The sequence below is a fragment of the Astyanax mexicanus genome, chromosome 21 (assembly GCF_023375975.1).
Source record: "Astyanax mexicanus isolate ESR-SI-001 chromosome 21, AstMex3_surface, whole genome shotgun sequence".
In the NCBI taxonomy this organism is placed as follows: Eukaryota; Metazoa; Chordata; class Actinopteri; order Characiformes; family Acestrorhamphidae; genus Astyanax; species Astyanax mexicanus.
The window spans coordinates 17,218,737-17,233,414 of NC_064428.1; the positions used below are offsets into that span (position 1 = coordinate 17,218,737).

Consider the following 14,678-nt stretch of genomic DNA (forward strand, 5'->3'; position numbering starts at 1 on the left):
ATATTTACATTTATTAATATGTTAAAATCTGAAATATGGTGAAAGGGAGGCTTTTAAGATTCAGTCAGAAAACTCAGTAACTCCGGTTATTTAGACATTACATTCCTAGGACAGAAAAGGTAAATATAAATATTATAAGAGAATACAATATGTTAACATTTCTTTTCTTCTTCTTTTACAGGTCACCTGAAACCCCCCTGTACCAGACATTTCCCCAAGCCCACTCAAGGCTACAAAGCTGGGCGGCCCGCACGCTGCCACTCCCAAAGGGACACAGGTAAGTATAAGAAGTGTTTAAGAGTCTTTGTATGTTTAGGATAAAAATGTCTGTTATGTACTGGTGATGGGTAGGAGTAGCTTACCTTACCACACGGGCATTAAAAAAATCATTTTTACAGTTTTATGGGCTCTTTCTGATGGACAACCTTGAAATATGACTTTATTATTCAGCAAGGCATTGTTAAAGAAGTATTGGAGCTGTTTCAAGACTACAAATTTGAGGTGGTCTGTTCGCGAGTTTTGGAACTGTTGTGAAATGTGTTAAGACCTATGGAATACCAGTGAACTCATTCTTCTTTAGGTGGTGTCTCTTGCTGATGCTAAACTGGCAATCCAAAAGAATTGCTCAGATGTGCCGATCTAGTAGATCTTTGTAGATATTAACTCAAAATATACCTAATCTAAATTCCTTATTTTTCATATTAATATAAATAGTACTTATCCACTTTTCTTGCAAAGAAACACAAATGAAATATCTTTTAATAAGACAATGTTTATCCATTGTAGAATAGTGATAAGAGATCAGAAATCCAACAGTAGCAAAGTGATGTATGGTAGCCATTAAAAACTAAAGAAGGATTGGCAATATCCAGGTAGCCTCTTCGAGTTGTCTCATACAGTGCAACATGTATCGTTATGGCTATATGAACTCCACATTCAGATACAACAGTAATTTCATTATTCTGTCATGCTGTGGTAAAAGCAAAGTCTCAGTTTGGTCTGTCAGTTTCTCATTTAAAATAAATGTTTCAAGCACCAGAAAAAGCAATGGGCGGTTGGGACCATCCCTCATTTTTAAACCATTTTTGACAAAACTGTTATTAAACTGGTAAAGATAATAAACTAGGACCACTCCCATATCCTGTATTCAGAATAAGAACTATGCCTCTAGGGGAGGATTCCAATTTGAACAGATACAAAAACGCTTTCATCCCTCTATCAGTGAATCTTATAAACGCAGGAAATAAGGAGGATGAGAAATGAATGATTACACTACAAGCTTTGTTTTTGTTTCTGAAATTATTTTAATTTATTCTGTGCATGCTTTGTCTAGCGCATGTTATTATTTTTTCGTGAACGCACTGTGAATGTCAGTGATTGCTTTAATAGTCTGTGTAATTTATGTACCAACCTTTATGTCCAAAGCAAATTTCCCTATGGGACAAATAAAGTAATTTTGAGAGAACTGAGAGAAATATTCTGTGAATAAGGCCACTGCTGGGTAAGCAAAGCAATGTCATATATTCTAGTGAGTGTGCTTACCTAGAAAGCTAATAAATGTATGCCCACCAACATTTAAATTTAATTTTAATATATAAAAAATGTTTAAAAAAAAGGTTATTACAAAGTAATGTCAATTAAATGAAAAATACGTAACTACATGTCTATTCACCTCCTTTAAATTGACTGACCTAATTTAACAGAGGAACAGGCAGTTGATGGTAGTAGTCTAAATGCGAGCTGGTTATCGTCCACCATGCAGCTTGATTTAGAGCGTCAGTGGATCACTATAAATGTGCCTTGCAGACTCAAACCATGCAAAAGATGTGTACTAATTCTCTTAACTTTGGGTGTGTTTTGAGCGTAACATGAAATAAACCAATCAGTGTGTCACTTGCAATTCCCTTTAAGAGTCAGATGCACTCTGACTTTGGCAGTTTGCTATTTCAGGGGCACAGTTGCCTGTATTTTTCCAACAATCAGCAGAGGGAACTGACCTGCGCATTCAACAAATCATTCACAGGAACAGCAAGGTATTTTATTTAGAATTTTGTTTATTGTTGTTGTAAAAGTTGGGTTTGTGTGTAACAAATGGAGATGTACGATGTGCACATGGCGCACCTGCGTTGCCAAGATAGAAATAAACGTGTGACTGTTGACTGTTGTCAAGTTTTTAATCAGTCAGTTGCGCACCTGAGTTTTCTGCAGCCAAGATAGCAATACTCCTGAAATGTACCTGAACACACCTTCCAGACCACCACGTCCATCAGCATACATATATTCCTAAACTCTTTCGCTATTTTAACGACACAGTTGCAAGTCGTGAAAATAGACTGTTGACAGTGTGTGAAATAGCAATGAGCACTGCAACACACCTTGCGGAGGGTGTAAGATAGGGCCCCTCGTCTGAAAGCTTCAGTCACTGATTAATCAGTATTCCTGGCTACAAACAAATACACCATGAAGACTAAAGTGATGTACACACTATGCATAAAAAGGTTTATTGAAAAGTATGAATCAGGATATTAATGCAAAAAATATATATTTTAGCCATTTTCCTGACAGTAATTTTGTTACCCAAAGTCACAAACTACATTTAATGCTATAACTAGAGATACACTGACATTCTAAACATTTGACCAACATTTGACCATTTGACCAATTTTTTTTTCACCACATAATTGCAAAAAAACTAAAATGTAAAAAGGTAAAAAAGAGCACTTAGTTTCAACCCAGCAGACAAATCCACAAGCACAATACATAGCTCGGTAGTGTTATTTTAATTATGAATTTTCTCTGGCAGTGCTATTCTGGTCACATATTTATCTACATTAACAGCTCAATGCTGTTTAGTCATCAACAACTCAGTGCTATTTTAGTCATTAATTTAGCTCAACAGTGCTATTTTAGTCATAAATATACTTCCACAGTTCTGTTCTAATTATAAATGTCTATAAGTAGTGCTATTCAAGTCAAATACCAGAATGAAATTTAAACAGAGAAAAGCAGCCAATAGTATGGCAAATAAACTAGTTAGCTTGCTGCCCAACACTAGCTAGTTTTCTACACTAACTTGCTAGACAATGTTACTATTACAGCCCTGCACAGTTTGTATTAGCTAGAAAGTTTGTGAACAGATTGTAAACTGACACCAGGCTTGATAATGATGCTGAACACCTGCGTTTGCTGGCTGATGCCTCCCTCTCACTCCTGCACTGTAGTTACAGCTGTGCTCTGATACACAAAGCTCTTGGACTGAGGGAGAAGAAGGTGAAGTGTGAGTCTGACACTAATGCGGCAAAAAAATATTTTCAATTCTAACAAAAATTAGGCCCAATCCCATTTCAATCTTTGGTCCTACTACTTAGCTCCCTCCTTTGTCATGGCCATTCAAATTGATTTTTTTCAGAGGCACACTCAAAACAGAGGCCTACAAGTATCTCTTGCAACAAGGCAGCTCAAGCAACCAAATAAAAACACAAATTTTAATATTTTCCTTGTTAAAAATTATGATAACCACTATGTTACTATAGTTTTATGTGGAGTTTCAATGATTTAGCTCCATTTTCTTCATTCCAATCATAAAAAAAAATGATAGTAGTTTGTCTATAACTTTCTCGTTCAACCTTAAATGGTGCAATAGATTGCAGATTCTGCAGCACATTTAAAGTAGAAGAGAAAAAAATATATATTAAATATAATAAATGCATATTTCAGCTCCCCATCACAGAGGAATTTAGAAATGAACAATAATTATGAATTGCTGAGCCACCTGCCTCCTTTCTGAAGATATATACGATGCACTAAAGTTTACTTGTTAGGCAGTTGCTGAACTTTAGAGCTCCACTCCTATATATCTGTAACTCTGTTGTAAGGGGAAGGGTTGCACTTAAAAACAAAGGGTAGGGGTACAAAAGTGAATTGACATTGGGCCTTAGTCATTGTTAGGTTTAAATTATTTTGGTCCTTTCACTTATTTAAACAAACACAGGAATTGCTTTTTTGTCATTTTCAGACAAATCATTTTGGTTGCCAAATATTTAGTGCATCCCTACATATAACAATCTCAATCAGCATTAATGACCAACTGGCACTGTCTCCTGGTGTATGGTCAAAACTGCATATAAAGCTGGTGGTAGGAAGATGTGTGATTAGAATGAGTGCAGGAGGTTACGGCAGGATATCCCTGTAGGTTGGACGTAATCCAGACGTGCTGTTTGCATACAGAGCTGCTCATGGCCATTACTGCTTCTTTACTAAAGTAAATTACTCAGTCAAAGACTAATACACATGAAGTCACTGGATTAAACTGAGCACGTGCTGTGCCTTCACGTGTTGACAGTGAACGCACAGGGCAGAGGTTAATGCACATATGGACATGCCTTTCCTAGCACTGTCTGTGTCCTGTGCATCTAAAAACTACAACTACAAGCTACAAGCTTCTAAAAGAGGTACACATCCACATCTTTCCCCCCACACACACTTTCCAATACGCAAATCAAATCAAATCAATTGAACAGTCTTGTGAGGATGTGCAAAAGGACACACACACTGAAACATGCACACACTGAAAGTGTGCATAATCACACTCTCGTGGTGCTTGACTAACACCCTGTTCAGTGGTTTGAGAGTAATTGAATTGGAAACTTAACAGCCACAGGGTCTCTTTCCTCGCTGCATCCAAAATCTATTACTGCACTGCTGCACACACACACACACACACACACACACAAACACACAAGCAAATCATTTATCTATTTGCCTTCTCTAAACCAAATGTATTCTTTTGCGTCTTCTAAAGTGTTTTGTCATTTGGTGAACCATGACAAACGATTGCTGTTTTTTAGTTTGTGTACTTCTATGATCTATCTATATAATGCAGAATTATTTAATCTCTGTGATGTTTGAGGAGTTTCATGCATGTAGAGAGTGTTTCATATCAACCCACTGTATCTCGACAGGATTAAGATTCAGGATTTGACCTGTCCAATCCAGAACTGTCAACTTCTTTCTTTAGAGCCATTCTCTGGAGGATTATTAGAATGCTTTGGGTAACTGTCATGTTGCATGGCCCACCTCTTCTTCAGTTTTTGGACACACCATAGACTGTGTATAGCAGGACAGAACATCGTCTCTCAAAAGTGAAGCCACCACAGGTCGGGTGCCCCCTGCTGTTCGGATGCAGAAGTTTTTTTTTTTCTCATTTTCCACCTGGAGTGCCCACCTTTATTGAATTTTACAAAGGAGAGTGTGCCAAGACTTCCTGCAGCAAATTATGACATTTTCTTCCTTTCCGTTCCATGCTTCACAGCTGGGGTTCTTGAACTTTATGTTTTATAGTTTTGTGCAGATCTTCTCTTTGGCCAACTGTTTCCCTGTCCTGGTGTTTATTTCTTGACATCAACAGTTTAATATTTGTACACGTTCTATGTGAAACAAACTCTTTTGGTTTCTTTTTTATGGTAAATGCTGTACATTGATATCAACTGTGGCAAGAGCTACCTGTAGGGCCTGTGAAGAAATTTAAGTTTAAATTGTTGAAGATCTCTTTACACATCTTGCTTGGGTGGCATAACCTGGTTATGCTGGCAGTTGTTTTAAATGTGCTACACTCATTTTGTTGAAAGTGGAATGGGTGATTACAATAAAAAAAAATTGAATTTAATGTCTCTCCAGACTCATCTGTGTCTACAACTTTCTTTTCACTGACTTGAACAATTAAAGCTCCACTAGGTAGGATTGAGATTTTGTGCTTGTGGGCTCCCCCTACAGTTGTAGAGTGTAATAAATGTTTCAGGCGGATTAGTTTCTCTTTCTCGTTTTCTGGCTTTCACAGATATATGCGGTCGGAAAGCAGGTCGCAGTTCTCGCGAGCATTGGTTGCGGCCGCCTAGGAAAACTTACAGAGTCTGGTTTGAGCTCAGAGGAGCCCGGCACGGACAAAAGAGCACCGCTATTCCTCCTATTACACCTCAATGCAGTGCTGCAGTGAGTTTCAAACTGTAATTTTACTTCTTTTAAAAAGATCAAAAATCAAGGAAGTCTTACCTAGTGCTGCTTTAAAGCAAACCAAACTCTAATGTTTGAGGTTTAAAATAAGACAACCTCCTCCAATGTTCTTTATGTTTTATGAGTTTTATGTGTTTAGTTATTTTGCCTCCATCTTTCAGTATCGTTTAAAAGAAGCTTCATTGCATGTAAAAAAAAAAGACAAAGCTTGGAATGAGCTGTACTCCTATCTTCTAGTAAACTGTGTCACTATGTATGTGTGTTAGTGTTAGAAACACTTGTAAGAAGCCAAGATATGGTAGCAATAATTCTAGATGGTGAGCTGTAACATTCAGCCCCAGTGAGAAGCTTCTTGCAGCGTTTAGGAAGCTATAACCACGCTCCTGTTCATGACAGAGAGAGTGAGAGAGAATGCGTCTATAAATATGGAGTGCGTATCTCGTTCCATCTCAGTGCAGCCCAAATCATTTCGAATCAATTCACATGGAAGAGCCAAAGAGAGTGAGAGAGAGAGTAAGTCTTGCCCTCAGTGACTGGCTTCATTACATCACAAAAAAAGAAAACATACAGCTGTGTTTCTTCTACAGCCAGAGAGCCAACAGGATCACTAAAGGTGTTTCCATTAAGCAGATATGTCTGCTAATTAGTCTTCTCGCTAACTGTAATGCAGCCAGTTCAAAGTAAAATAAACATCAATTGATACTGTGTTCAATTTTGCCTCTCTATTAATGCTCCTGTAGCTAATCATCTTTCAAAATAGGTGAGTAAGCGGCTGATGAGCCATTAATGCCATTAGCACACTTTGTTCCTATCTACTACTAATAGGGAACAAATGAACAATTATAGGCTTCTCTAAGCAGCTCATCATATAATATTAGGCTCATTCATGTCTACACAGCAAGAAAGTTCTATTTTGATGGCAGCATTAATGCAGAAATGTGTATTTGTCACGGTCTCGCTCTGTTCCCCTGTTTCTCCTGTAATTTTCCGTCACGTGTGTCTAATTTGTAGCTCCGCCCCTCTCCGACCGGAGTCTATTAGTGCTGGAAACACAGAAGGAGAAACTGACTGGCAGAGCAGAACAACAGAAAAAACAGTCGCTGCCGGAGATGTATGAGCTAAGCTAACCGGGGCCTGGCTAGCGGGAGCTAAGCTAGCCGGGGTGGCTACGCTCAGCTGGGCTAACTGAGCTGAGATACCCTGGAGACTAGCGGTTATCTGGGCTAGCTGGGAGTGTTGCTCGGTTTGCTGGGCGGTGAGAGAGCTAACAGAGTGAGTTAGACCCTCAAACAGCTGGCTATGCTGCCCGAGCATTCTCCTCTGGTTATCAACAGCCTGCTGTAAATCCTTAAATTCGGCCATCACAGCTTTTGGCGAGGTATTATGAAACACCAGACAGATAGGGGTGACGCTTGCCGAATAAAAGGTAAAGACTGGTTTATTTACAGAGCCGTAAACAGGATAACACAACCAGATAACAGATTGAACAGAACTCACAGGAAACAGTCCAAGAATCGAAGCCAGAGAGACAGTCCGATAATACAACAAATCCGATAAGGGCAAAGACAAAAGGCAAAATCCGTAATACAGGAAAAAGGGTCATAACAAAAGGGCAGTCGGAAAAGGGTTTGGAAAAACGCTCAGTACGCAACATGAGTCGGCAATACCTCGCAAGGAACCTATGCTAACAGAACCCTATATATACAAAACATAGAATTACTATGAACCGGAACAACTTAGAACACAGGTGAGTCTGAACGAGGGAGCGTGACGCGATTGGGTGAAGGTGAGCGGCTGACAGTGACGTCATCACCAGTGGGTTCATGGGAAATGGAGTTCGGGAGTGTGAAAGGAGAGACTGGAGACGTAACAGTATTGAGATCTTGGAGCAAGATATGCATGCATTTCTCAACAAGGCAATGCAAAACCACAAACTGCAGAAATGACAAAGTGTTGGAAAGGGGTTGGAAGAAAACAATATGGGTATTAAACTGATGTGGCTGCACTCCTGACCTGTCCCCAATAGCTTGAAAACTAGAGTTTTATTTGACAAAATCATATAACGGACACTTAACAGACTGGTTTCTCTTACACACTGATTCTATAAGAAATAGAAATAAGAATAAAAAATAGAAATAAAACTTTTCTAGGTCTTATATAGTGCAAAAAATAAGTGCAAAACCACAACCAGTCATATTAAGCCTATTGTTCGTGATTTTTCTCCTAAATCTCTTGTAATTTAACTATGCATACTTGTGTATGCATATTTATGCAAATAACACATCAGTGTTACTTTCTGGACATGTACTACCCACCTCTGTGTGTAAGTAACTAGGTTTACATAGGATCTCCGGTGGATTTTGCGTTTTACAGAGACTCTACATGTAGATCAGTGGCTAAACTGCACTGAGCAGGGTATTATTACACATGTTGTAAACTAATATGTATGAATATTCATGAGCAAAAGCCAAAATCCTATTGTTTCTTCCCACTCACTCCTCCACCGGACTAAAGCAGCCTTACATCGGATCACCGGAGCACATTTTTTTTCTTCACAAAAACAGCTCACATGGCATTCATTCATACTAGACACCACAATTAGACATTTTAAATAAATGAAAAAAGGATGGAAATATAAGAAACACTGCATTCTAATTAGCATTTATCATACAGTCCTAACTTATAATGATTTAGAGTTAAACAATAAATAAATAAGTCCCACCAATATTGCAGAAGCAATATCGCAGAACTAAAAGTGCTTTGCAGGGACGAGTTTGTGGAAAATGACTGAAACAAAAATAAATAAATTCCAAATTGTAAGACTTGTCAAAGGGAGCATTACAAGGTACTGTACACATTACTTTTTCTCTGATTGACGTGCATCATGCATATGCAATAACATTTGCATCTTTATAGCTTGCATGTGTATTTAGTTTTAACAAGCTGTTTGACTATTTTATAAGTAGATTGCCAAATCTTCAGGTCTTCAAATGTAGGTCTTCAGCCAAACAGGTAGGGATGCCAAATGTATTGTTACAAATGCATCTGCACATGCTGAAACAAATGCTGATATATAAAAATTCAGAAAATATAGAAATTGGGAGTAGATCTAAACATCTGTCCAATGCTGATATTTTGCTTAAGCCAATAATTTGTTCATTATAATTAAATCATGATATTTTATTATTATGACTATTATTATAACTCTAGTTTGCATCTGTGTTTGGATGCTTTTATGCTCTTTATAAGCTTAAATTTTATACAAAGGTGGCTAAATCTTAGAAGTGTTCAACTGCTTGAAACCACCAGTGGTTCTTGGTATTTTAGCCCCACAGTTTGAATAGATTTGCATGTATTTACCAATTAGCATTCCTTATGTTGTAATAAAAAATTCATGGATATAAGAGGTTAAGAACTGTAAGTTTGTTAGACTGATTGGTTGGTTAATGTTTAAAGGTGAGGAAATATAATTGTTTATGTCTAAGAAAGTTGTTTCACTCTATTCAATACTTCTTATATCAACCAAAAACAAAGTATCATTCTGAATGTTTGAGGAAAGCTTTATTTGTGTTGTCTGCATCATTTCATATGCTAAGCTGTTATCCAGTAATTATTAACTGCCCAGGGGAACCGGCACCTAAAGCTTAGACAGACGCTCAATGAGTAACGCTGCACTAGAGCGTGTGAGTATGTGATAGCTGGGAGGCAGAGAGAGTGAAAGAGAGAAAAAGAGAGATACTCACTGGGCACTCTGTTGATGGCCCGAAGAGGTCTGAGAACTCGGACAGTTCTGATTGCAGAGAAGCTAACGTTGTGTCCATCTAGAGAGTACTCCAACATCCTGTGTGCGAATAAATAAAATATGATTAATGTCAATTACCATTTATTAAAAAAACAATTTCATGTTCATTCACTGTGTTGTCACGACAATAACAAACCTGCTTCTAGGTAGATAACTATATGTACACATGTTTGAGAACACCCCTTCTATGTTTGCATTTAGTTAGCATATTTTTCGCAATATAAGGCGCACTTAAAATCCATTTATTTTCCCAAAATCGTCAGTGCGCCTTATAATCCAGCGGCCCTTATGTATGAATTCTAAAAGTCAGGTTGTAAAGAGCAGTAAAGCCACTCTGCTGAAGTACAGTGTTATACACAAATTTTAGGCTAGAGCAGTATTAGCATTCCGCGACGCTAGCTCTTTCGTCTTTCAAAGGTGAGTATATTGGACTGTAGTCTGCATGTTTACCATGTTAAAACAAGCTACATGGGATGAACCACTAGCTGATAGCATCCTAGCCTACCAAACCACTCAGGGTTTCTCAGTGTAGCGCTGTTGGGCGGCGTTTACTAGCGCTAAGCATTTTAGCAGTGTTGCTGCTAACTAAGGCTAGCACTGCTGCTCACCGCATTAGTGGAAATACTGGAAATATAAGCTTACTGTAAATAACAGAGAGAGAAATCTGTGTAGATTAACATCCAGCAATGTTTTTTAATCATTTTATTTTACAGCTTTATTTACTTAGGCGCCCCCAGCGGTGAGAACTGCTGAATTACAAGGGAAACATTGCGACACCCTTGTTCCCTACTATTGTTGCTTAAAATGTGCTTTATAATCCGATGCACCTTATGTATGGAAATAGACTAAAACATTGACATTTATTGATAGCCTTAAAATACAATACAGTGTGCCTTATAGTCCGTAAAATACGGTACTTTATGTTGCACTTTGATGATACTACAAGTCTGTGCCTACTCCAGTCCATGTAGTGAAGTATGGTCAATAGAATAGGGCTCTCTGGAGTAGATAAACATAAATCTATAGGCACCAGGCCTAATGCCAAGCATGCGCTGGACTAGAGAGGTATAAAACATCCTAGCATTGAGCTGTGGATCAGTGAAACTGTATTCTCTGGAATGGTGGTGCTAAATCCAATGTTTTTAAGGATGATTAAGGGGGTTGGGGATATGTTAAGGTGTGGATCATCCAACATTCTAACCTCAATTAGTCACTGAATACAATCAAATCTTCACAGCAATGATCCAAAATCTAGTAGAAAGCCTATTCTAGACAGCAGAGACAGTAACTCAAAGACTCAACATGCAATTTAGAAAAAGATTAAAACTTTTATAATAACCTTGGTTTCAGAAAACCAACAAATGTGCTTCAAAGTCTGGGTAGACAGAGATTGTGTTGTTAAACAAATATTATTGTCCATCGTTTAGAAACAGCACAGCAACCACCTTAGATACCATAGCAACTAGCTAGCAGTCACTTAGCAGCACCCTAGCGGCCACCTGGAGCACCATGGCAACCATTTTGGAACTTCAAGGTAACCTCTTTGAATACCAAAGCAACCACTTATAAATACAACAGCAATCACATGGGACACCATAACAAACACTTAGCAATACCATGGCAACCAGCTAGCACCATCATGTAAACCACCTGGAATACCACAGCAACCTTATAGCAATAGCCTTGCAACTGCCTGGAAATGAAATCCGCTTCAACTGTTTAACCATTTTGTATTTTCTTTCTTTTATTTTGTCCACATCGCACAACTACTTAGCAGCTTCTATAGCAACCACTTGGGATACCAAAGCAACCACTTATTAACACTTTAGAAACTACCTTTGACACCATAGTAATCACAGCAACACAGTAGCAACCAGCTAGCAAAAGAAGGAAACCACCTCGAACACCACAACGACCTCATAACCACAACCTAGCAACAACCAAATCAATCACTTACCAACACTATAGAAACTACCATTGCAATCACTTAGCAGTACTGTGTACGGTCCCAGTACTGCAACATAACGACAACAACACACTTAAGATTGTGCTGTACCAAAAAAAACTGACACAAGTGGCAACATCACTCACTAAAGCAATATCACTTGTGTATTAATGTCTGTTTAAAAAGGTTACTAATACTCCAAAATCTGAAACAACACTTAGTGTTGCAACTGATTTTACGGTTCATTGAGACTGAGACGTTTATTCTTTTCATTTAAAGAATTCAGAAACGGATTTGAAAAAGGTCCGTTTGAAAAGATATGCGGAGAACAAAAGGACTGGTTAAGCAGAGATAAAAAACTGCATATTACTGAGAGATGTAGAGAGAAACAGTGAAGTGAGCTGGAGTGACGGGGTGATCTTTGGGAGTGCCTAGTAGTAATTGTCATTCATGAGCATATCTGTGACACATCGACTTGACATTAGGACTGGAACTGACATTAAAACTGGAACTGACATTAAACACACACACACACACACACACACACACACTCTCTCTCTCTCTCTCTCTCTCTCTCTCTCTTAAGACAGGGAGAAAAAGAAAAAGAGGTAATAGGGTCTTTCTTTCTATCTCTTTTGCACTGCTACTTTATGATTGGTTACTTACCCTGCCATGACGATAAAGAGGTCCAGTCGGTTCCACGTGTCACCAAGGTAACACCTCGGTCCAAACACCCCCAGGGCCACCATCTTCACTACCATCTCCACAGCAAAGAACGCAAAGATGAAGTCATCAAATGCCTGTAGAGAAACAAACTTGTTTTCAAAGATTAGACAAAAAAGATATGCACCAGCATATGTAGTGCTGTGTAAAAGTACTGTCCCCCTTAACAATTCATTAGAATATTGCTATTTTTACAGAATTGTTTTACACTGCCATACCAAAACTCATGGGAGAAAAACAACTAGTATCGTGTCCCATTCCATATAAGCAAAAGAATGCCGTGGGGTCTCCTGCAGTAACTGGGGATGTAAATTCTGTCACATTTTGCTTGCCTGTTTACAAAGAAAATTCTAATCAAATTAATTACTGATCACTGTACTGTCTACTGTGGGCTGTAATGTCCATTTTATGACGTGTTCCCAGTGTATACACGAATGTTAAATGGACGCACAATGTCAAAAATGGAATGTCTTGTTCAAAACTAAATTTTTTGATGCCTGGTTACCTTTTATAATATATTTTGGGGGATTGCAAATATATGATTGGAATGGAACTTTTTGCAACATATATTTTGTACAGAAAACAGGCCCAGAAAAGGTTTTGTCTAAAGATTCTTTTTTGGCGTATTCAATGTATTTAATGTAGAAATTTAAGTACAAATATTATTTTAATGTTATTTTTATGTTATTTTTTGTTTATTTATTTTAGCTAACAATTTATGCTCTGAACTGAAGGGAGAGGCTCAAATTTGCCTTGAGATAGAAGGCCTGGGAAAGCATTAAAGCTATATTATATATTGTATATTGTAACTGTGTAATGTTTGAAGTTTAAACTTCAAGAAATACACAGAAATACACAGAATATACAAGACACCCACTATAAGGCCTCCCTCCAACTCTGATAATTGACTTTACCTTGCCATGAGAACGCTGGCCAGTATTCAACCTTACTCACAAGGTAACACCTCACAACTTATACAGCTGTGGTCTTTCTTAAGCCAGAACTGATCTCAAGTGTCACATGAACTGGTTTATTTCATAGCAAACGGCTTCACATGAGTGATAATTGTATGTGTCAGCACATTTTAAAATGCTAGTTATGCTAGAAGATTGATAATGAGAATTATAAGGCAGGGCTTAATGAAGCCTGGGCAGGGCATAAAGCAGCCAATTAGAGACATTTCTTTAAGGTCTTTGTCAGTGGAAGTATCAGCATTTGAAATTTCACCACCAGCATTATGTAAGGAATCTCTCATTTTTCAACTGAGCTGGAGTTACACTCACAATAGAACAAACAATACAGTTAGGCTATTTAATATTTTTGCGAATTGGCAAGATTAATGAAAACCTGCAAAAAATGTGTTAGGAATTCTGTTAAATGTTTATCTTGCAATTTTGCATAAAATACAAAGAGCTGGTGGTGTTTTTAAATGATGCAAATTTACTGAATATATATATATATATATATATATATATATATGCATTGTATGTCCACACACAAAAAGTATTTCACGAAAAACAAAGCCAGTAAAGCCAATATGATTACTATTTCTTACTGTACCTGCAGTATGCTGCACTTCTCCGAGTGGCACTCCAGGTCCTGGCACGGCTGGAACATGCCGAGGGTGACGCAATTGAGCAGAATCACCAACATGCTGACTCGCTCAAACCAGGTAGAGCTGGGGTTAAGGCTAATAACACTCCCATTGCACACACAGATGTACAGGGCATTACTTTTACAAATGCTGTAGCATTACTGTACAATAGAGCTATCTATAGCAGGATATACATACAATTTTTGATAGTGATATACATGGCTTAAAAATACAATAACAAACCAGAGTATTGAGTATTTCCCCAAATACTCATGAGTACTATTGATTCACATGCAAAAAAAAAAAAAAATATTATGCACTTGATAAAATATATATTGCTTACTGTTAAAACACAAACAATATAAATACAGACAGCAAGACTTTTTGTTTGTCCACTTTAAAAGCTCTCCTTAAAGTAGCCCAAAAGTTATGTCCAGTCTACAGGCTACTGGAGGTGGAATTAAATCTCGGCAACATCTTAGAACATTTAGAAAATTGGAAACCCAACCCTGTCTTCTAACTAGATCAAAAACACATCACCTAAAACTAGTTATAACTGACATTTTGGGATCTATATTATAATGCAATAATTTACTGATGTCACT

At 37.8% G+C, this 14,678-nt stretch overlaps 1 protein-coding gene across 2 annotated transcripts in view; it reads right to left on the minus strand.

The window, feature by feature from the left end:
* Nucleotides 1–14,678, minus strand: part of cacna1hb (calcium channel, voltage-dependent, T type, alpha 1H subunit b) — a 173,800-nt gene that overhangs the window by 100,072 nt on the left and 59,050 nt on the right. For both annotated transcript variants that reach the window (XM_049470121.1, XM_022674890.2), the window contains exons 3-5: nt 14,040–14,151; nt 12,423–12,556; nt 9,753–9,850 (exon numbers count right to left, since the gene is read on the minus strand). In XM_049470121.1, coding sequence (XP_049326078.1) covers nt 9,753–9,850; nt 12,423–12,556; nt 14,040–14,151 — 344 coding nt within the window. The remainder of the gene's footprint in view (nt 1–9,752; nt 9,851–12,422; nt 12,557–14,039; nt 14,152–14,678) is intronic.